Raw genomic sequence first — 22,933 nt, forward strand, 5'->3', positions numbered from 1 at the left:
CACCCATTCGTTTGCCAGCTACGCGACCGTCTCACCTTTGCTAAAGTCTGCATCTCCCAGTCACCTAATCACCTGCAGACATCTCCTAGATCCCGAACCGCCGCGGGGCACCGCCATCCTGGATCTGACCCTACCCTTCCATTGCCGGACCATTCTTTCCCTCCCTTTACAATAACGAAAGATAGAGAGGGGGGGGGTTATTTTCTCACTCTTGAAATGGCCGAATGAGGGTGGGGCTTGGGGATAGCGGCTGTCGCGTTGAAGACACGTTTGTGGCGATAGAGGGGGGAAGGGAGGGAAAGCTGGAGAGGCAGAGGGGCAGAGAGGCAGAGTGGCGTTTTGAGGAGTAGCGTTGTTGTGGGGACACGAGGTGAGGTAGACTAGACTGGTGGGTAACATGAAGTGGACAAGAAGGGAACGGGAAGCGAAATGCGAGGGCGAACGGGAAGCGGATTTTCGGGCTCGACTGGCTGCGTTCTTGCTTGCAAGAGGGGGAAGCATGGAAGCATGGATGCATGGATGCATGGCGAAGGCTCGGGGTGGCCGATGAGGCTGAGATGGGCACAGGTGTTTCTTGCGGGTTGCATCTGTCATGAACGCCTCCGGAGCGGCGGCCATCCTGGCACGGCTGGCATGCTGGGAGCGAAGGAACGCAATTGCATCTGTCCCGGTGGTCTGGTAAAGGTGGAAAATGCAGGTAGGACAGGCGCGCGTCCTTATAGCTGATGGGTGGCATGTGTGGGCTTGTTGACGTGTGCAGTCGCAGCTAACTTTCGGAGAACGTACCGCTCTGGGTTTGCGGGCTGGTGATGAGGGAAGATACGTGGGGCCGTACCGAAATCCAGCAAAGTCTCTCCTCGTACCTAGGTCTTGGGCTTAGAGGACCAGGCAGCACTTGGGACTTTTGTTGTGGGGTTTGAGCAGCATGCTTGGGCATTATACTTCGCGATCTCGAGCGTTCGTTGCGGCAATGGGTAAGGCATGTCTCAACTCGTGCGGGTGGCGGTCCGCGAAGGTCCCGCTCTTGGTGGTATTGCGCCTGGACTTACCTGAATGTTGCACTTTGCTTGACGGCCTCTCCGAGAGAAGACCCAGAGTCTAGTATTCTAGTATTTGGAATGGCCAGGATCACTCTTGCATCTCTTGATAGGTCGAGAGGCAGACAGGCCAGGGCGGAACCATCCCATGGGGTGTTTCATGACTAAGATTGCGACGTAGTAGGTGCGCCATCTTTTGCAACCAGGACGTTCTGGGGGTCATCTGCTGCAGGTGATCATCAGCACATATTGCGGACATTGGTCAGGGTTGCCAGCGTTTTCAGGGAATTCAAGGCGTTGAGTTGCGTGCAGCGGCGGACCAGGATCCTTCCAGGCCCGGCCAATCGGCTTGCCGGCCGAAAACGGACAAGGCTGAACCAATGCGCCAAGCCACATGCGGATAGAGAGTGCACGAGCACTACCAGGTACCCAGTACCGCGCTGTTTGCGCCTCTGCCACTGCCTCTGTCGGCGTGGCTGGACGTCCCAGCCAAGAAACTCAAGTCCAAGCAGACCAGGACCATGACTCTGTCCGAGATAGGTTGCAAGCGCTGTGCCACGGCCCAATAGTCTCGTTTCCTATGAGAGGAGGATTTTGGCACCAGGGAAGTGTGTATAGATTGGCAACTGCGACGCCACCGAGAGTGTCGGGGATTTCTGAACCATGTCTAGAGTTTGACAGCCGTTCATGCCCCATTGACTGAGCCAGAGCAGTTCGGGTTCAAACACGTTCCCCGCCTAAGTCGCAACTACCCGATCGAGTGGCCCAGATTGCGATATCACTCGTATTGTAGAACGACTCTTCATGCTCGCTGCAGACACAATGCGCTCAACATCCTTCTCCCGTGTTTGGCGGAATAGAAGCAGACTCTGCTGGAATTTCAGGCTTGTTGTCAGATGCAATCGGGCTCCAGGAATGCAGAAGGTCTGCGCAAGCAGCAGGTGGAGGCCCGTGCTCGAGAGGAGCCACTTTCCCATCCAGGTGATTCTATCAAGCAGCCGTCCCATAATGATCTGGTCGTGTTTCGGAGGCTCTTCCCCAAGCTGATAGGTGGTGGGGATATCGAGGCCGGAGGTGCTCGATAGTCTGCTCAAGCGCAAGGCTGTAGTCCATGCATTGCAGCTGATCATCGCGCAGGCGAGGAAGTTGCCGATGGAACCATAGATTGCGTCCGAGCGCATACTGCTGACCGATCCACGGCTAGCCAGTAATGAGCAGGCTGCCGATGGAGCGATTGCCCCTTGGCGGGTAAAGATATCTTCGGCCTTCTGATCTCTGATCGCAACGGTGTATGCAGGTCGATGAACGGGTTCAACCTGGATGGCTTGCAACGTCGATCCAGATCACTGTTTTACAGGCCAGAAAACCCGGTTGCAGCCATGCTACCGCTTTCGGATACCATCACTCGAAACGTCCAAGGACCATGTATTAACAAAGGGTCGAGCAGCCCATACGCAAACCAATATGTTCCCGTGGTCTTCTACCTTCTCTTCGTCGCTTCTTACTTCAACAAAGATCCTTCATTCTCCTTGATCGGATAGTCTTGGTCACTGAGGCCGCCTTTTGGGCCACCGTGCAAAAGACCGAGACAAAGCTAACCGTTGCTGCGACATCGCAAGGTTAGCAGGAGGCAAACTTACCAAATCGATAGCAGCCGGTGCCCTGGGTGCTAGACACTGACCGCTCTGGTGTCTTACTCCCACCGCAGAGGCAGGCTCGCCATCCGGACCTCTGATCTGCACCCTGCCTAAGATCTGCTGCTTCCCGACCCATCTTCTTTCAGCAACAAACCTCTTTCATACCACCCGTCCGCTTCACTATCCATCTCAAAGGAGCAATCAGCAGCATTGTGGAGGGTGCCCTTGCTTCCCAACAAAGCTTTCCCGTATACAAGAACCAATCCTTCCCATTAGCGACAGAACAGAGGAGGCACCTGGTCACCGCGCCGACTTTCGCGCCCCTCAGTGAAGGTTCAAACCGACATTGTGCGAACGGTCCTGACCTTCACGGAGCCAGACGCCCTTTGCCGAGCCTAGCCCTCGCGCGCCCACAGCTGCCGATACCGCGGCCAGTACCATCATGAGCCGGCCCAGTGACGCCAGGCCTCCTTCGCCACCGCACTCTGCCGATGGTGATCATACAAATCGCATGCCACCACACGCCGCACAAACGCCGTACACGCCTCCTCTGAACAACATTCCAATGGCAGCAATGGACTCGTCTTATGTAAATGAGAATCTTTGATCCACCTCGAACAAAGGCTAACTGAACGGCAGGACCATTATGGAGACCCAGCAATGTACCACACGGCCCCTCAGCCGTACTATGAGCAGCCACATCAAGTGAGTACCAATTTCACTGTCTTGACTTACTGTTGGTCAAGGCACAAAAGAAGCCAAGTCAAGGTCTGACCACCAATTTAGAACTACTATCCCTACCCCTCGCGGCATTATAGCCCCTCACCTATGCCTTTTGAAGGAATCCAGACACGCAGCGGTCGTTCTTTGCGCTCGCCAGAATCCCTGGACGGACATCGTCGCGGCCCCTCGCCCAGGAAAAGACCACCGAGGCGACGGGCTGGAAAGGCGCCCAAGGGTGGCCCTGCCATCGATCAGCCCTTGAGCGTGCTCACCGAAGGCTACGACGTGCCAGTCAGAGACATGGAGCTGTGGGCTAACAGACCGGTCGAGGTCCGGATGCAGGAGGCAGCGAAGAAGAATGGATACATCTCCCGGCCCATGAACTCGTTCATGTTGTACCGATCGGCCTATGCCGAGAGAGTCAAGAAGTTCTGCAAAGAGAACAACCATCAAGTTGTTTCGCAGGTCACGGGTGCCAGTTGGCCACTTGAGCCAGACGAGATTCGGAAAAAGTACGAGAAACTGGCCCTGCTCGAAAGAGACAACCATCAAGCGGCCCATCCGGAGTACAAGTTTGCGCCGAACAAAGCCGGAAAGAAGCGAGCCCGAGACGAAGACGATAGTGACAGTGATTGCGAATGGGGAGGCGGCAAACGCAGTCGTACTGGAGGCAGTGTCAGGCGTGACGATACCCGAAGCAATACGGCAACGCCCTTTGAGGGCGATCATTGGCCGTACGGCTCACCAGGACCATACGCGCAATATGGGTACGCCAACCCCTCGTCCTACGCCTACCAGTATCCCGACCGACAGATGCCTGTGTATCCGGATCAACGTCCGACGGGCAACCAGTATTGGCAGGCCCAAGTCCGGCCATACGCCGCCCCTGGACAGGTCGAGGACGTCCACTTCAGTAAGACGGAGGATCCATTCCCACTGCAGGACAATATGTTGTCAATGGTTGGTCTGCCTAATGCTGATGGGCAGCATCTGCTGGGAGACGGGGATGCGGCAGCTTTCGATAGCGGTGACGCTATGCTAGACCCTCGTTTGGGAGGCTTGGATCCGAATTATGCTGTGCAAAGCATTGAAGGAGCACCGAGAGTATCTTATGCTCAGCAGGAGCCCTTCCATCCCGGCAACGCGACTTTGACGGATATGAGAGCATGGGATGAAAGGGTAGGCTCGGACTTCGATCGCGAGTTCCAGCAGTTTAGTACGTAGCATGACGTCAATCGATGTTGCGGGCCATTGATTGAATGTTGTTGCGGCTGTTGTGAACCCATAGCGAGGTTATTCCATTACAGGAGCATGGGACTTTCAGACATATAGTGCCTTTATTGTGTACACTTGGAGTAGCTAGAAGCTTCTATACTGCGTAGCGCACAGTACCTGTGCCACAATGGTCGGATTCGGTCCATCGGTTCGAGTATCGACATTTTTGCTTCGGGGCGCGAGTTCTCACACTGCTAAGGAAATTGGAAGATTGTGGCTTAGTGGAGCTAAGTACTTGCCCAGTTTAGAAATGCGATGCGCTTATGAAGAGTTATCTGGCGCGATTTTTCCTATTGCGCAAAACATCGAGCAGATGTGAAGTGAAGTGAGTTTCATGAACGTCGATTCGTTGGTAGCGCTTGGCATCGCTTCCAAAGGAGCAGCCACGACGCGTCTACTCCTGGCCAATCAGAACGCGACGCCTCCAAACCCCGCGCCCTCGTCGCGGGCTCACGCTTTTTACAAGAGACTTTCTGGCTGGGAAACTTGGGCTGGACTGCTGAATGTAGCCCTAGATGCACGGAGAGCTTGGTAACAAGCTGGTAAGTTGCTGTTGATATCAGCGACGTCATGAGACTTACAATTCTACTCCAGGTGCAGCATGCAAAACGTGCACAGAGTCTCGCGCATTTGCCCCCATACCAGACGGAGCTGGTGCGCGCTGTGACTCGCGAAGTGCGAGATCTCGATAGAGATGTAAATCGCATTCTGGAGCCTTTTCAAGGAACATTCAGCCCTAATGAAGACCAAGCAACGGCTTGCGCCCTTCTAGTCGACCATCTCTCGATGAGACGCAATAAGAGGTGCCTGTTGGCCTATCACCGTGTAAGAGCAGAGAAACTAGAGGGCATGTGTTGGGAAGGTAAAGATGCGCTCGAACAGCAACACCATCAGCAAGTACAGCAAGGCCAGACCGAGACCAATGGTGGAAACCAGAGCAGCCTAAGCCCAGAAGAAGAGGAATACTCCCGTCAGTACAACGATCTCTTGTCGAGTTACAAGGGCCAGTGGACGGATATTGATCTGACTGGGAGCCTTGAACCACCGCGGGATCTTTTCATCGACGTGCGAGTGCTGAAGGACGCCGGTGAAATTCAGACAGAATATGGTGCCATCAACTTGACCAAAAACAGCCAGTTCTATGTGCGTCACGGGGACGTGGAAAGGCTGATTGCGCAAGGCTTCTTGCAGAGGCTCAATTGAATTGGAAGGAGGCATCTCTCGAGTCTACGCCGAGCAATACGGCCATCTCGACGTTTACAATCACTCGTCCTCCACCATTCCGGGATCGTGAACCGTTTTGTGCTATGGACATTTCCATCTCGCAAGCTCTCCGGGGTATCGCGCCATCTGTCGAAGATTTCGCTATCGCGTCCACGGCCAACTTGTCCAATTGGCCGCACCCAACACGGATTTGAGCTTTTGAACGATCACATCTGAGTTCATGCTGTTCGGCAGCTACTCTGAGTCGTCGAGACGCCTTTGTCAAGCTCTATACTGGCACAAATGCCTCGGAACCAACCCATCGAGGGCAACATGTTCATCGAATTGGGGAGCACGTGAACTAGCAGATCAAAAACAGATACGTACTTCAACCTATCAAAAAGCATGTGCCCAATAGGCAGTATCTTTTATCGTTGTTATTCATTGACCAATGTCATGATAGAGGGGCAGACTTAGAAGCTAGTCCATTACAAGGCTAGCCCCGCAAGCTCTTTTCGCTGCACATGCCAGGATAACGTTGGAGAAGCACGAAGAAAAACCAGTGCGATGATCAGTTTACGTCGACGTCGGCTCGAGAGATCAGTGGTACTCTGAGCTAGGCCTATGGCATACGCCGGTAAAACATGCTCCAACGAGTCGACCGGTACTAGCACGGGACGCGCCTTCCTGTGCCGCGAAGCCACTTATCTGCAAATGCTGTGAAGCTTTCGAAAGCTTCTCCTCAGCGCGCCGCAGCCATCAGCAACCAGCTCCCTTTCTTTGTGCATACCCATCCTCACAATTATCTACCCTTGTGCAAATTTTTTACCTCCTGCATTACATCTGTCCAATACTAATCCTCGACCATCCCTGGAAGCGTTTGGTGGTACCCACTTCTTCCAGTCTGCATCGCTGCTTCTACCTCGTGTCATGCCTCGATGACATTGCGCCATGTCGTCTCCGCCGCGCAAGCGAACTGCTCGCTCCGGCTCCGCCGTTTCCTCGCAGTCGAGACCTGCACCGCCCTCGTCTTCTGCCCCTCGAAGCATGAGAGAAAATGAAGAGCCTGGTGGGCTGGCGATAGGTGATCGACCACATATCACTCGTCGAGGGCGCAGCAGCTCAGTGACAAGCCAATCTCTTGCCAAAACCCCCGCCCGTTCTTTCTATCATAGATCCTTTCGCGGCCAACGTGATCAGGCTCAATACTCTACCGAGGGTCTCAAAGAGCAGACCGCGCAATTAGCATCCTATAATCTCCACGACGACAGTCCCTTCCTCGGCAGCTCCCCTCCAGGCTCCCCTCTAGCGCCTGAGGACTTGCATATCGACGCCATCCCCGAGGTCTCCGAGCCTGTGACGCCTGACGGAGCACATCATGAAGGCGATCCTTCCCTGTCAGCACTGACCAGCATGCTTCATTCGGACGACGAGGGGGCACGACAGTCGGCGTGGAACAGCACTGAAGAGAGGAACGATCACGCTCGAGCGTCACTTGAGTCAAACGGCCACGAAGTCAACGAACACACCTCGCTATTGGGCGATAGAAAAGCCTCTGGTGCCTACGGAGACCTTGCAGACGTGGAACGCCAGCACAATGAGAGAGTTCAGGTGTCGATGTGGCGTAAACCGGTCGACAAGCTCCGCACGTGTGGCTACAACCTCGTGCACCCCAAGACATGGAGTGGGAAAGCCATCGTGAGGCAGGTTGTCGTCCGACCTGTGAAGCTGTTGCCCGCTGTCATTCTAGGTCTCCTTCTCAACATTTTGGATGCCTTATCTTATGGCATGATCTTGTTCCCCCTCGGTAATGCCATGTTCGACGATCTTGGTCCGGATGGAATTGCGATGTTCTACGTTTCCACCATCGTGGCCCAAGTCACATATTCGGCGGGCGGGTCGATCTTCAAAGGAGGCATCGGCTCCGAGATGATTGAGGTCGTCCCTTTCATGCACAAGATGGCTTTCACTATCCTCAACAAGGTTGGTGAGGATAACCCAAAGTCAGTCCTAGCTACCACCATCCTCGCCTTTTCTGTGAGCTCGGTGTTGACGGGCATTGTCTTCTTTTTACTTGGAGCTTGCAGGTTGGGCTCTTTGATTGGCTTCTTCCCACGCCACATTCTCATAGGATGTATTGGTGGCGTGGGCTTCTTCCTGTTTGTCACTGGGATTGAAGTATCGGCTCGGCTGCCGGGCAACTTGAACTATAATCTGGATACGCTGCGACAGTTGTTCCAAGGTGACACCGTCGGTCTATGGATACTACCCTTCGGACTCGCATTAATACTTAAAACCACTCAGCATTTCGTCAAGTCCGAGATGTTGGTAGGCGGCTACTGTGAGTTTTCTTTCCAGCTTGTCCCGGGATCAGCATCAATTTGCCATCCCAGACCGGATACCAGAAATCCCCAATCGTCTTTGGTCACTTCAAGGCCATCTGCTGTACATCTTTTGCTGACCTCTTCGGGTTTAGTCATCGGAGTAGCTGTCTTGTTTTACGTCTTCAAGTTCGCCCTTCACCTTCCGATGGAGACATTGCATTCCCAGGGCTGGGTGTTCGATAGTCCTCCGGCAGGCAACCCCTGGTATCACTTCTGGACGTTGTATGACCTCAAAGCTGTCGATTGGGCGGCGTTCGGTGAAACGATACCGGCCATGTTTGCATTGACTTTCTTTGGCCTATTGCATGTGCCAATCAATGTCCCTGCTCTGGGTATCGCAACAAATGAGGATAATCTCAACGTCGACCGTGAGCTCATCGCGCACGGCATATCCAATTCTCTTTCTGGACTATTCGGCAGTGTCCAAAACTACCTCGTCTACACCAACAGTCTACTCTTCATGGACAGTGGAGGATCAGATCGACTTGCTGGCCTCTTACTTGCCGCCGCCACCGCCGGTGTGCTTGTTGCCGGCCCCGCTGTGATAGGCTATATTCCAGTCTGTGTGGTTGGAGCCCTTATTTTCCTGCTGGGCATTGAACTGCTAGAAGAAGCACTCTGGCAGACGTGGGGTAAAGTGCAGCGGCTAGAATACCTCACCATTCTCGTTATTGTCGTCACGATGGGCGTGTGGGATTTCGTCATCGGCATCTTCATTGGCATCATCTTGGCTGCGCTGAATTTCGTGGTGCAGACCTCCCGTAGGACCGCCATCCGAGCGACGTACTCAGGAGAGATTGCCAACTCGACAGTCAGAAGAGCCCCGCTACAGCATCGATTTCTCAAAGAAGCTGGGCGGCAGATGTTTCTCATCAAGCTCTCTGGCTTTCTGTTCTTTGGGACCATCGTCGGTGTCGAAAATCGCATTCGAGCTCTCCTGGAAGATGAAGCATTCGAAGAGCGACCTCTTCGCTTCCTGATTCTCGACATGGCCAGCATCAACGGCATCGACTATTCGGCGGCCGAAGCCTTTACGCGTATCAATCGGCTGTTGCAAAAACGAGGTGTCGTCTTCTGTGTCAGTGGCATTGACTTGAAAGGGCAAATCGGCCATGCTCTTGAAAGTGTCGGTCTTTTTGATGACGAGCTTGATGTGCGGCGTTTTCAGGGTCTCAATGAAGCTCTGGAAAGCTGCGAAAACGAATTGTTGAAGAGCCTCCTTAGACATCAGACTAAGAGAGGCTCCCATCAACGCATCGGGACGACTCACCTTGATGTGCCGCGGCCGCGCGGATCCGAGCTTTCGTCGTCAGTTCAGACGGAGTTCATGATTAGCTCACCACGAAGGAATCAGCTCCAAAGAGTAGCAGAGACCGCGGTCGAAGAAGTTCCCACATCCGCGTCTAAGTGGCAGGATTTTCAGCAGCCACTGCCTCTGTTGCTGGAAATCTTTGAGGGTATGACAACCAGAGCTGAAGACTTTTGGTATAAAGCTGGACCGTACTTTGAGCGTCGGACATTGCCTCGAGGCACTGTTCTCTTCGAGCCCGGCGACCTACCAAATGGATTTTACCTGCTGGAAGATGGCTTGATGCGGGGAGATTACGATCTACCGCAGGGCCAATTCTCGGAGTTGATCGTCCGCGGGCGACCATTTGGAGAGTTGCCGTTCTTCTCGCAAACACCACGCACCGCGAGGATGACTGCGGACAAGGACTCGATCGTGTGGCAACTGTCTGCAGATCGGTGGAAAGAGCTTCAAACCGAGCAGCCAGAGTTGGCCCAGGAGCTACTAAAGCTCAGCTTGAAATTGACAAAGGAGAGGATGGATGTCATTACCTCCTACGTCCTGACGACTGCTGCATGAGCTGAGTAGCAAAAGTGCCTCTGGTTATCTCGATGATCAAAAGTTGGAAATCTATCTATTGTTTAGTATCAACGAGCACGGCGCTGGCGGTAGCAGGCCCAGCAAGGGCTGCATGATGTGCAATCATTATCATGAAGACGATCATCTGTATTAATGCCGCGGAAGAAAGACAAGTATTGCGCGTCAATTGTTTGCACCCGTGGAGGATGTGCCGCTATGAGGTGGTAGTGGTCAAAGCGTCGAATCTCGTCTCTGTGGAAGCCGTGGCCCCTCCCGGTCCTCCAGAAGCGAGTCGACGCACCTTCCATTCTCGCTTCTCTGCCAACAAGAAATTCTTTTCCATCCACATTCATTCCTTGCTTCAAACACTTTCGTCGGCTGTCCTTCGGACGTGGTTTCTTCGTGCTGAGCTAGTCACTCCCGCCATCTGCATTGATTCCGCCATTGACCCATCGTGAAGTCTCCCGAGTGTGTTTCGACATCGCGAGCCTCAATCCTGAACAGAACAGTCTTCGTCAAGTAATTTTGATCTAGTGTCCAAGCCCGGGAGCCAATCATCCACCAGTCTGAACTAGAGGATCGCACATTTGAAACCAGCTGCTAGCGCGATGCTCCGGCTGAGATTGTGGGGCGCGTGGTGGGAGTGGAGCGTCCCTTTGAACGGGCCTTTCCAGCCAGGTCCAAGGCCAATATGTTAGGGTCAGGCGAACGGCGTACCCTTGCGGCGCTCTGTGGGCTTATGGCGATTGCGACAAGACGCGGGCGCTCGTATCTGGCGGACGTCCTTTGCGGCTTTTTAGTCAAGTTCTGGACGAGAGCAGAAAGAGAGTGCGAGCACGAACTATTGCTTGTCTCGTCCCTCCCAATCCACAGGATGGTCCGCTGATCATCGAGTGACCGAAACACGAGCATGCAGGCGTTGACTACTCGGATGATGGCAGAGCTGCGTTAACTACGCCATACCTGCAGGTGCAAGCCGCAGCTCAACCAACAAGATATCAGTAATTGCCTTGCTGCGGGCGATGTGCGGCCTTGCATCCTATCCTGCACGGGACTCCCGGCAGCCCACATGCATGCAGGTTGGACAGAGACACGGCGTCACGCGTACGGCTCAGGTTTTTCTTTCCCTTATCTCGATCTTCCAGGACCGACGCGGGTCGCATGACCAAGGATTGGCTATCAATTGCCTTGGAACGAACCAGAGTGTGCGAGGCGTAATGCGCTCCAGTCGATCGAATCGCACAGTGCGCCAGATTGGTAGGAGGATGGGAGCTTGCCGTAGGCGCGTCCAAAGCAGGTCAATGAGAGCGCTGAAACGCCTGCTTCAGGTGCAGCCCGGGACTCGGTCGTCGTAATGGCGCTGATGATTACCTGTGACCGGGGTTGCCATGGGCCAGGCCAGGACTGGGCGACCTCTGGTGAGGACGGAGCGTACTTGTACTTTGACCTGGCCTGGTTTGTGGCCTTTGGATCTCATCTCCCCCCAAACAGCACTACAACATGGTGTCTCACCGCAAAAACATATAGTCCTTCGGGCCCTCGACACGCGGAGAAATGATCACCTTGCATGTTAGAGATCGTCAGACAGGGTCCTGGGCAACTTAGCACGACATGTGATGGTGGACCAGGGTTAGTGGGCAATAGCTTAACCAAGACCAATGCTATGGGCGCCAGAGTCTGCGCGACCAACGCCCCACCCGCTAAAGTTGAGCTTAATCAGTTAGGGAGCCTCTGCTCATTTCCCGATGCCAGCCATCACCACACTACCAGGCAGATGAGCGCCATCGCCGCCAGGCCAGGGCGACGCACGGGCAACCGAGTTGTCTTCCAAACATTTCCCACTCATTTATCTCGCAATCCAATCTTTTCCTTCCTGCATCCTCCCTGCATCTACCTTTCTACGAGCTGAAGAGCTGTCTAGTAATCTCACTTGCTTCACCTCGTGCATCTCGCATTTTACTGCACAACGAGCCCTTTGTTTACCACTTCCGACACTCCTTCCTCCTTGTGTCACCAATACTCTTGCCACCAGCGACGAGCTCTTGCCCTTCCTCGTTGATCGCAGCCACTCAATCGAGTCTCGAATCTTTTTGGAACCACAGTCTCTACCCATCTTCTAATTCGTTCTCCCCCCGCCGCCTTACAAGCGCATCTCGTACCCAAATAATATAACACAATGTCTGTCGAGGCCCCCAAGACCGTCGAGGAGACCACTCCCGTCGAGACCAAGCCCGCTGAGCCATCAACTGAGCTCCCCACTGCCACCACCAGTGAAGGCGTTGCTGCCACCGATGCTCCCAAGACGGAGGCTGCCACCGAGGCTACCACCGCACCTGTGGCCGACGAGGCTAAGCCAGTGGAGGAGGACCTGAAGAAAGACGAGACGGTCGTTGAGGCTGTTCCCGCAACTGAGGGTGTTCTTGGATACAAGGCTCCTGGTTTCCTCAAGTAAGTTACATCTTCACCCAATCAGCCAGACATCGCTAACAGTTTCACCCAGACAATTTCATTTCTCCAAGCACTTCTTCTGGTTCAGCGAGGAGCCCCTCACCGCCGAGTCTCTGGCCAGCTATGCTCGCTCTGAGAAGACCGGCGCTGCCCAGAACGCCGCCTGGGCTCGCGAGACTGGCAAGGGCCTCTTGTTCCACACCAAGCGTGCCGAGGACAAGGCCCACCCTGCTGGCTTGATTCCTTTGGTTCGTAACAGGGATAGGCATCATCGTTTCAAAATCTAACCGTGTCGCAGGCTGAGGCTACCAATGTTACCAAGGAGGGTGTTCTCGGCTTCTCCTTCGATCTGCAGGGTAAGACCCACAAGTTTGAGGCTGCCACTGCCGGCGACCGCGATAGCTGGGTTGTCGCCGTCGAGAAGCAGGTCGAGGAATCCAAGACCCTCAAGGACGACATTACTGGCAAGGAAAGCTACAAGAAGAACCTCGATGACTATTGTAAGTTTCTCCAACTGCCAGACCCACCCCGCTGTAATGATCGACGACTAATTCTCCGAAGCTAAACCAGCTGCCGTTGCCGCCATTGCTGCGTCCCGCTCCAAATCCAAGGAGCCCAAGAAGTCTCTCGATGCCAACACCGCTACCGCGGCCGCCACCACCGAGTCGAAGCCCGAGGAAACCCCTGCGGAGCCCGCTGCCCTTCCTACTGAAGAGAAGAAGAAGGAGACCCCCAAGGAGTCGCGCTCTCAGTCTCGTAAGCGCACCTCCATCTTTGGCTCTTTGATGGGCAAGAAGGATGAGACCAAGGAAGAGAAGAAGGCAGAAGACAAGGTCGAGAAGGCCGAAAAGAAAGAGGAGAAGAAGGCCGAGGCTGAGGTCAAGAAAGACGAGGCTAAGGAGGAGCACGACCCTAGCAAGGCCGCTGAAGCTGCTGCTGCCACCGCTGGCGCTGCCGCCGTCGCTGCCGGTAAGTTATACCTGGATGTGAATACCATCCGACTGACTCTGTTAGCCCCTGCCGCCGTGGCGTCCGACAAGAAGGAGGACAAGAAGGAAGAGACTGCCACTGAGTCTACCCCCACCTCCCCTACCGACAAGAAGGGAAAGCGCGGTTCCGTTTTCGGCGCCTTCTTCAACAAGAAGGTCACCAGCCCCAGCGCCGAGAAGACTGAGAAAGAGGTCGGTCCTACTCCTCCTGCCAAGGATGACGTCCCTCCCGTCTCGGACACTGCTCCCAAGCTCGATGAGCCCATTGAGAACAAGCCCATCGACGCTGCTGCCGTCACCGCTCCGGCCAACACGGACGGTGCTGCGGAGGCTCCCAAGGAGACCTCTACCAAGCCTGCGACCGAGAAGAAGAGCAGCTTCCTCGGCTTCATTAAGAAGCCCGAGACCAAGAAGGAGGAACCCAAGGAGGAGACTCCCGCTACCAAGGCCGTCGAGCCCACCCCTGCTGACGAGGCCGCCCCTGCCACTGAGACTACCGATGCCGTCAAGTCTGAGGACACTCCCGCCAAGGAGGAGAAGCCTGCTGCCGAGAAGGACAAGCGCCGGACTTCTCTCTTCGGCGGTCTCGGTACCATCAAGAAGAAGCGTGACGAGTCTGAGGCCACCGAGAACGGCACTGAGAAGAAGCGCGAGAAGTCGCCTCTGCCCAGCAAGATCGGAGGTCTCTTCCGCAAGCCCAGCAAGGCCGTGAAGTCCGAGGAGCCCAAGACTGAAGAGGTCAAGGACGAGACCAAGGCCGAGACCACTACCGACGCTACTACCACTGAGCCTGCCGTTGCAACTGAGACCCCCGCTACCGAGGCCAAGACCGAGACCCCTGCCACGACAGACGCCACTGAGTCCAAGATTGTCGGCGACGTGGTTCCCGACAGCCTTACCGCGAAGGACAGCGTTGCCACGGCCCCTGAGGTCAAGGCCACTGCATGAAGGTCCTCCGAGGTCAGAGACAAGACTCCACGCACATCTCTGTCGGCACCATCTGGACTGTCTCGGGCTGCGAGTCCAGTTGAGTTTGAGAAGTGGTGGGACGAGAAGAACTACAGTACATCGTCGTTGTCTCCTCGAAGCCCTTCTCGTCTCTCTGGCCTCGCTCTTTGAGAGGAGGCACGGATCGGCTCGCCATCGCACGACCAACTCCCACGTCGCTCATTCATCTGCTGTTTTGTTGCTCAGGATACCCCACAGTACTAGATCGAGATTGTTTTTGGTTTGGATTGCTTTTTTGCGTGTGATTTTTTGTTGTTGTTTTTTGATTTTGCGAAAACCAGATACCCCCTCAAGCATGGCACAAGTCTACTTGTCCTTTCGAGAGATACCCCATAGTGGCAAAGGGCTTTTTGAGGTCTAGTCGGTGGGCTTATCAGCTACGCCTAGGTCTTGATGGCGCCTTTCGCCTCTCATAGCGAATTCGGTTGTTGTTCAGAGGAACGTTTTGATACCCCCTCTCCTCGAATCTGATCAATGATGGAACGAAAATGGACCCATGGAGATGATGGGAGAGATGCAGCAGCACAAAAGGGGAGACAGCACTCATTTTTTGTTGTTGCATGCGAGGCCATGCAGTCGAGATCTGTAGTTGCAGCTGGCGCCTATAGCCAGGTGTGCGGCTGTCGAACCGCTGGCCAGGATAGTAATAGCTAATAAATGCATGAATTGGAGTCGACTTTTCCGCTCGCTGGAGGTGTTTGTTGTGTTGTCCCTGAGGATTCTGGCGTCTTAGACCTCATTTGCTCTCGCTGATGGCGACGGCGAGCGTCAGTACCTCCTGTAGCCAAGAAACATCCACCACTGCAACTCCGAGTCGAGCCAACTATCATACGGCCTCGTCCTATGTACAACTACTTCACGTCACGCCACGTCACCCTTGTTGCGTACATCTTGGGCTCGTTTTTAAAACTGCTACCGAACCCTTCTCTGCTAATGCCTGAATGCCATGTAAGCACCAGTATCAGTCAGGATCAGCCACTTTGCTTTCCACGCTCCATCACCCTGCTCTACTTCTGCCTCTGCCCCAACGCCAACCCCAGCCCAACGACGACGATGATGATGATGATGATGACATTGCTGTCCGTTTGCTTTGCCGCTCCTTTAGTGTTGCCAAACGCATTGCCCTTTGCATGCCCGGTCCCCAGCTCCTAGCTCTCCGGCCCTCTCCGCGTTCTCTTCAGCTTCAGCTTCAGCTTCAGCTTCAGGTAACTCAGGTTCGCTATACTGCTATGCTTCTGCTGCTGCTCCTGCTGCTACTACTACTTTACCAGCGTATCACACCACCACAGCAGCAGAGTCATAACTCCCGCCGCTACCCCGGTTGGTAGGCGTGCCTCCCCACAGATCGCAAAATTGTCCCTCCAGGTAGACGATGGAGGTGCAGCCCGCTGTAGCCGCGCATCTAAAATCGGGGAATTAATTAGATATCAGTGAATGTTCTGGGTAAAAAGTTCTTCTTCTTCTTCTCTATTGCCCCCCGCTTTTTTTTGGGACACGAAACGTCTTGTGCGGAGAGGCCAGACATAGAGAGAGAGAGTGAGGGTTTGATGGATGGATGGATGGATTGGCTTACCGTTCCGCGCAGGCGCCGTAGTCGGCGCTCCGGGGACCCGCTGCTGCTTGCTGGGGTTGCACGAGTGTGGTGCCGTAGTAGAGCGTGCCGCAGTACTTGTTGAAGCGTTTGCCGGGACTCGTGAGGAAGGGGTCGGTTTGAGCGGCGCACGAGCCGCTTGCAGATGGGATGGCGGAAGCTGATCGGGTTGTTGTTGTTGTCGTCGTTGTCTGTGAGGTTAGCTTGGATTGGGCTTCGTTTTGACAGGATGGAAATACTCACGGTTGCGTCGGTGGTGGTGGTTGTGATTGTTGTTGTTGTGCTCTCGCTGGTGCTCTCGGTAGTGCTCTCGGTGGTCGTTGTTGTGCTCTCGCTGGTACTCTCAGTGGTGCTCTCGGTGGTGCTCTCGGTGGTGCTCTCGGTGGTGCTGTCAGCAGTCATTGTTGTGCTCTCGGTGGTGCTCTCGGATGTGCTGTCAGTAGTCATTGTTGTGCTCTCGGTGGTGCTGTCAGTGGTGCTCTCGGTGGTACTCTCAGTGGTGCTCTCTGTAGAAGTCTCTATAGTGGTCTCTGTGGTGCTAACTATGGTGCTGTCTATGATGCCGTCTGTGGTGCTCTCTGTGGTGCCTGCTGTGGTGGTGCTCACATCTTCTGTGGTGGACGTACGAGTTGCAGAACTGCTGTTATAAGGCGTAGTTGAGCTGTCTGTGGTTTTTGTGCTGTCCGCTGTAGTGGCTGTGTCTGATTCGACGCTACTGCTGAAGGTAGAGTTTCCGTATGTTGTAACACTGGAGTATTGTGTCAGGCTTGAGCTAAAGGATCCGGAAGTAACGCTGGTGGATGTCTCTGGAGTCCTGAAGGAACTCGTTGAGGAGCTACTAGGAGAAGTATAACTCGAGCTCATGATCGTTTCATTTGAGCTTAAAGGCAAAGCTGTAGTCGTCTGGGCTTCACGTGGACTTGAGGTGGAACTGAAGGAGCTTACGAGGCTGCTAGTTCCGGCAGGAAAACTTGCTGTCTTGGTAGTGCTGACGATCGAGCCAGAGGACTCAATGATCTCTGAAGAGGAACTCATTTGTGAGGGTCTCGATCCAGTAGGCGGACTAAATTCCGGATTGGCAGATCTGGTGAGAGAGACCCGGTCGAGGCAGGCCTGTCCGGCAATAGCTCCTAACGTGACGAGTATACAGCTCGAATCGTCCGGCATAAGGCCAAAGGCCGCAAAGAGGTTCGCGCCACAGCGGTAAAAAGATGCGATCCCAACGTCTGCGGTGTTCCACTGCAGCAAGCCGTTGTTTAGAGAGAATGTGCCATTGACTTCGTTGTGAGACTCTGCTATGAAGCCCAACACTGCCTGAACATCTCCAGGGTTCTTAGCAACTGCAACGCCGTTATGCAACAATGAACCAGCGGTCAGCAGCAGTGGGGTTGCGAAGTCGCATTGATCTTGGATGACACCATTGATACCTCTTGATGCGTTGTTAAGGTCGACAGCCACAACAGGTATGGTACTATTAGGAGGCTGAGAATTGCCAGGAGAATCTTGGCGACGAACCTCTTCACCCCTCTTAAGAACAGATCGGTCTTCGAAAGCCAGAAACAGGAATTCGCTGCTGGGCAAATCGGTGACAGAGCTTGGAGGAAGACCTTGACCTATGAACAGCTCGCCGGTTGCGACTGAGGCAGCTGATGAAGGAGCGGAGGTGATCATAGTAGGGGTATCGGCATCTGTGGTAGTAGTGGCACTGGTAAGGCTGGTGAGCACAGAGGGCGACACGCTTAGGCTTGGAGCGCCAGTCGGACTAGAGACTCGGAACGAGCTGCCTGAGCCCGGACTGGGGCCAACGCTAGATGTCCGCCACGTAACAGGCGCTGTCGATGCTGACCAGAGTACTGTTTTGTCTGAGGCAAGGCTGATAGTTGTTGCTATCGTGGACGTGAGACATACGGAAGTCGGTGCCTTATCTATAGTGAAGAGCTGCCCAATTCTGAAAGGGTCGATGACCGTTGTGTATGGGAAGAACTCGTTATAGGCGACGGGTTGAATCAACACTGTGGCAGTCGGGACGTCTGAGCAGAAGTCAGCAGGGCCTGCGCTATCGGTTTCGGACAGCTCAAGCTGATCACGCGGATGGGGACGTCGACAATTGACGCTGGCGACCAAAAGTGCCACCTGAAGGATTGTGAGCATTGTCTTCTGGACTCTCAGAAGCGTCCACAGCACATGGATAGCCATGAGGAGGTCCAAAAAAACTGGCTGCTACTGGTAAAGAGCAGCGGGGGACTGTATGTAGAGCGGGTATACATAGCTGCGGCCCAAGTCAGCACCAGAATCTATTGCAGGCGGCCAATTTCCACCCGGCACCTGCTCTTGCTGCTGAGATTTGTGATCTGGGCTTCAGATGTGGGTGACATGCTGTTCGATAATCTCAGCACCAGGCCTATCAATGCTTCGATCCCCCCCGTCACAAACATATCACCCAGCATCCGATATGCAAATCTAGATATACGAGGCATCATCTACGGGGTGACAGCTCGCAGATCCCGGTACTTATGCTAGCGATACGTCAGACTGGTACCAGGGAATGTTTTCCTAACAAGGTGGAATGTCACGCAAGGCAGCATGCAAGGCGTCGAAACCATGTACAGAGCAGACAGCAGACAGCCAGGGTACAAGAGACTACTTTCTGAACTTCCTCTTCATGGCTCCAAGGCCGAAAAAGGTCAGGGGAATGAGGTTTGTCTTCTATGGAGTGGTCTGAAATTCATAAATCCATCTCGAGGCTGCCTGCCCACAAGCGCTCTCAAAACGAACATTCTTCGGCAAATCTAGAGTTCCGTTCGGCTCTTCGTGTCTTGATCAGGCGCCGTATTCTCCAACATTAGTATTGGCTACTCATGGCTGTCACTCGTGTCAGGCTTCGCAGCTCTGGGGCTGATCGTGCTCCTGGTCAATACTGCTGAGCAGACTGTAGACTCATACCATGGCCTTGATGGTAGTGATTCTGGAATTGGGCCATGCGATGCACAGATCTAGTGGCCTCTAGCCAACTGTATTTCAGCAGCGGGCTCCAATGCAGGTTTTATCGCCTGTCGTCCGTCCATGCGGCCATTTTAACCTTCTCAGTCAAGCAATCGAGGGTGAAAGTGTCATTTGGCGGGAGCAAATCGCGTGTTTTGGTCCTCCACTCCCCCAGCTTCGCTAGCCCCCTTGATTCCTTTTAGTAATGATTAAGTACCGGACCACATGCAGCTCCTCACAGACGTTGACATCCGCACCTCTGTCCTTGTTGCCACTTTTGATGCCATTTTTTGGCCTCTAGCAAGGGCATCGTTGTGCAAGGGGGAAACCACAGAGACAAGGCTGCGCACCAGGCAGTAAAACTCTTGGCGGGGTCGTATATAGCAACTTTCGTCATTAGCCATGCAGCAGGAGCTCATTTCGGTGCCTTATACGTCTCCGATCAGGAGTGAATAGTCATTGCTGGTTCTACATCAGACCGAGCACGAAAATCGATCGGAAGCTAACCTCGTATCGGCTGGGAGAGGAAGCACTGGTTCCATATGCCCTGTGAATGTTCCCAAGGAGGCACTCTTCTCACATAAACAACCACGATGCCAGCAAGCCTGCAGGCCGCCACCATAGGGTCCTTCAGCATTGCAGCAAGCACTTCCCCATCAGAGATGGTCGTCCAAGTGCGCGACATGGCAAGCAGATCGATAAGTTCATAACCCCGTCCCGTCAGGTTATTTATGTAGTGAATGCATGCAGTAGCCAGTTTCTATATTTCCCTGCCAACGCTCTTAAAAAAAATCACTACCCTCTAAGCAACCCACCGCCTCGCATTACTACTTCCACCAGTACTACTACCCGTCCCATTCCCCTTAACATACAAGCTCAACCTCGCCGGTCCCCCACACGTCTCCCTTCCATTCCCGCTACATACCATATTACACCCGTCCTCCGCGACCTGCGTCCCCTGCCCGCCCACCGCAATCCCACAGTAGCACTCGGCCCCATACTCCAAACCCATCACCCCCATCCCCTCCTGCGCGTCACACACCGCCGCGCACTTCTCCACCGTCAGCGCCTCAGCATCATTGACGCGCCAGCCCGTGAGCGTGCGATCGCCGACGTCGTCGCTCCAGCAGCCTTGGTACGCCCAGCCGCCCACACCGGCGGGGTTCGCAGGCGCGACGTACGCATCGTTGCGGTACAAACTGAGCGCGTTGGGTCCGCCGCACGTGGCGGTGGCGTCGCCGCTGCAGGGCATGGCGCAGCCGGTGCTGGTGGAGGGGGCGGGGGCGCTGGACGAGGACAGGGTGTTGCCGCAGTAGCATTCCGCGCCGTATTCGAGGCCGAAGAGGGCGTAATTGCGGCAGAAGGTGGAGCAGAGGGCGGTGCTCATGTTGGTGGAGGAGTAGGTGAAGGGGCCGGAGAGGACGCGGGGCGTGCTGGGGAAGGGGTCCGTGACGCAGCCGAGGGAGGTGTAGGAGGAGGGCGTGGTCGTGTTGGTGGCGGGCGGTGTGCTGCTGCTGGGAGCGGCCGTGGCGGAGAGGGTGCGGCAGGTGCTGGGGAGCGTGGAGAGAAGGGTCAGGTCGACTGCGGGGGAGCCCGGGAGGGTGAGGTTAAAGTGGCCTTTGGCGGATTGCGTGGCGTTGAGGGAAAGGGTGAGGTTGAATATGGCGTACGGCCCTACGTTGAGGGCGGCGCTGCGTAGAGCACTGGATGTGGTGTTGATGGTGGGCACGATGACTGTACTGGTATAACGGCGGCCGAGGAAGTTAAGAGTAGGAGTGCCGGAGGTGGTGTTGCGGACGGCTGCCGTGATCGTAATGGCGGCCGGGTTGGAGGCGCACGATTGGGGATACTGCAGAAGCAGTGAGTCGGAGACTGGGAAGCCGACGCCATTGTTGTCAAAAGTTTCGGTAGTCCCATCGGTGCGACTGATTACGACGATGAAGCTCGAGATTGATGTCGAAGTGGGAACCGAGGTGTTGAAGCCGTAGAAGCTGAAGCTGTCATCGAAGCCGCCGGCTGCGCCAGAGACAACTGTGCTGACGGCGCTGCCAGACCCGCCGGAGCGGTTTTTGTAGACGAGCTGCACAGAGGCAATGCTGCTTGCGGCACGGTTTGTGGTCCTAACGCGAATATCGCCTGCGAAGGTGAAATTCAGACCGCCATCTTGGAGGTACAGCTGGAGACCGTACGGCTTCACCTCGTATGGCGTCAGGGGGTTCGCCGCAAGTGTTACAGTTCTGGGGACGACCTCGATGAGCTTCTGCAAAACAGCGCGGCAGGTGTTCCGAAAGACAGTCCGGTCTGTCAGCCTGCGGATGGTGGCGTTGTTGTCGACCATATTGACGACAAAATCAGAGTTGCGAGAGTATTGGACCGAGAGCCCTTTGACAAGAGGGTTGGTTGTGGTGCCATCAACGTACTCGGTGGCAATGCGTTCATCGAAGGCAGCCTCGCTCGTGTCCATAGCTTGGAAAGCATCTGGATCGGCCACAATGAGAGGGAAGTTTTTCCCGTGAACGCCGCCAATGCTGTGGCCGCATGCAGTGACGGCAACCATCTCGCTGTCATTCATGCCTAGGCTAGCGAAACGATTTTGAAAGGTCCCGATAGAATCCTGTGGCTGAGGTACACCAGAAAGGCCCGAGGTTCTGGCATCGATTCTTCCCGGCCGCACGGGAATGGCTGGACCACCACAGCCTCGGACAGAGGCGTAAGTGCCGATTGCGATGATTTCGGACATGGGCAGCCGCGGGCCGAAGAACGGTTCGTACGTGGTGATGGTGCTCGTGAAGGCGGTTCCGACGTTTTCGGCCGATCTGAGCTCATAAACGATAGAGGCATCCAATCCGCCTATGCCCTGCGCAACGTTACCAGTGGCAGCATCGTGAAAGGTCGTTCTCAGCCACTCAGCAGCGGCTATGCGACCGGGGCCGGAGCCGCCTGTTGACTGCTTCGAACAAGGCGTAATTGCATCAGCGAAGTTCTTCGCTCGGTAACCGGTAGTTAGAAACATCAAATCCTCGAGCTCGTCGGTCGAGGGTGAGGGCCACGTCGGCACAACCTGCGCGGTAACGAACGACTGCAGCAACGAAAGCAAAACGAGTGGCACGAGGCGAGCCATGCTTGACTACTGCCTCTAGGCAAAGAACGACTAGATGTGAACGCTGGTACTGAGGAACACGTTGGGAAAGGCAAACATCCTTTGAAGAAGAGAACTCTACCTATTTGAAAGTTTGGCGTATTGCCCGCACATGGTCGCGGGTGCATAAGAAAGGGTGTGGTCGCCAACATCGCCACATCGTGTTGTGGCTTACAGCATGCATGGGACACGAACTACTGGGGGTTCTTTTTCAGGCCCGGACCTGAGTAAGACATGCAACACCAGTGGCTGGAGCAACATACCCGGCCGCATCCCGTGCCGTGCAAGCGAGGACGGCACTTGGAGGTCCCACGCGAGATGCACCGCGACGACGGATGTTGCTCTCCAGCCGGGGAAGGCAGACTGGCGTCCTGAATCGGGAGGGTTCTCACACATTTAAGATGATAGTGGCGCGGGTTGGGGAAATTGATCTCGAGAAGAGTCAAGATAAGATTTGCCCCTATTGACACGCGGGATGGGAGCTAAACTTGTTTTGGTAAAGCTCACACCTTTGTGGCTTGGCGAGGAGTCTCTTGACTCTTCGAGGCGTGGCCGCCCGGCGACGACAAGCCTGTCACACGGGGTTCATATAGCGGCCAAGCTGGGTCGAGAAGTCGTTCATGACTTGCCCAATCTCAAAGTACGACTGC

The 22,933-nt window shown here is 54.8% G+C and overlaps 6 protein-coding genes across 6 annotated transcripts; 4 read left to right on the forward strand and 2 right to left on the reverse strand.

Moving 5' to 3' along the window:
• Window positions 1-3,502: 3,502 nt before the first annotated feature.
• Window positions 3,503-4,621, forward strand: HMPREF1541_00526 (uncharacterized protein; the record flags this gene model as incomplete). The annotated part of the gene is made up of 1 exon (XM_008712832.1): window positions 3,503-4,621. The coding sequence occupies one exon, from the start codon at window positions 3,503-3,505 to the stop codon at window positions 4,619-4,621; it is 1,119 nt and encodes a 372-aa protein (XP_008711054.1).
• Window positions 4,622-5,187: 566 nt separating this feature from the next.
• HMPREF1541_00527 (DNA replication complex GINS protein PSF1) lies at window positions 5,188-5,875 on the forward strand (the record flags this gene model as incomplete). The annotated part of the gene is made up of 2 exons (XM_008712833.1): window positions 5,188-5,214; window positions 5,267-5,875. 2 exons carry the CDS (start codon window positions 5,188-5,190, stop codon window positions 5,873-5,875), a joined length of 636 nt encoding a protein of 211 aa, XP_008711055.1.
• A 951-nt stretch (window positions 5,876-6,826) lies between these two features.
• On the forward strand, window positions 6,827-10,126 carry HMPREF1541_00528 (uncharacterized protein; the record flags this gene model as incomplete). Its single annotated transcript, XM_008712834.1, has 2 exons — window positions 6,827-8,216; window positions 8,352-10,126. 2 exons carry the CDS (start codon window positions 6,827-6,829, stop codon window positions 10,124-10,126), a joined length of 3,165 nt encoding a protein of 1,054 aa, XP_008711056.1.
• Window positions 10,127-12,302: 2,176 nt separating this feature from the next.
• Window positions 12,303-14,511, forward strand: HMPREF1541_00529 (uncharacterized protein; the record flags this gene model as incomplete). The annotated part of the gene is made up of 4 exons (XM_008712835.1): window positions 12,303-12,574; window positions 12,627-12,822; window positions 12,873-13,074; window positions 13,136-14,511. The coding sequence occupies 4 exons, from the start codon at window positions 12,303-12,305 to the stop codon at window positions 14,509-14,511; spliced, it is 2,046 nt and encodes a 681-aa protein (XP_008711057.1).
• Window positions 14,512-16,140: 1,629 nt separating this feature from the next.
• HMPREF1541_00530 (uncharacterized protein) lies at window positions 16,141-18,358 on the reverse strand (the record flags this gene model as incomplete). Its single annotated transcript, XM_008712836.1, has 2 exons — window positions 16,141-16,353; window positions 16,406-18,358. The coding sequence occupies 2 exons, from the start codon at window positions 18,356-18,358 to the stop codon at window positions 16,141-16,143; spliced, it is 2,166 nt and encodes a 721-aa protein (XP_008711058.1).
• A 1,588-nt stretch (window positions 18,359-19,946) lies between these two features.
• HMPREF1541_00531 (uncharacterized protein) lies at window positions 19,947-22,265 on the reverse strand (the record flags this gene model as incomplete). Its single annotated transcript, XM_008712837.1, has 1 exon — window positions 19,947-22,265. The coding sequence occupies one exon, from the start codon at window positions 22,263-22,265 to the stop codon at window positions 19,947-19,949; it is 2,319 nt and encodes a 772-aa protein (XP_008711059.1).
• Between the last annotated feature and the right edge of the window lie 668 nt (window positions 22,266-22,933).

This window comes from Cyphellophora europaea, assembly GCF_000365145.1.
Source record: "Cyphellophora europaea CBS 101466 unplaced genomic scaffold supercont1.1, whole genome shotgun sequence".
NCBI lineage: Eukaryota > Fungi > Ascomycota > Eurotiomycetes > Chaetothyriales > Cyphellophoraceae > Cyphellophora > Cyphellophora europaea.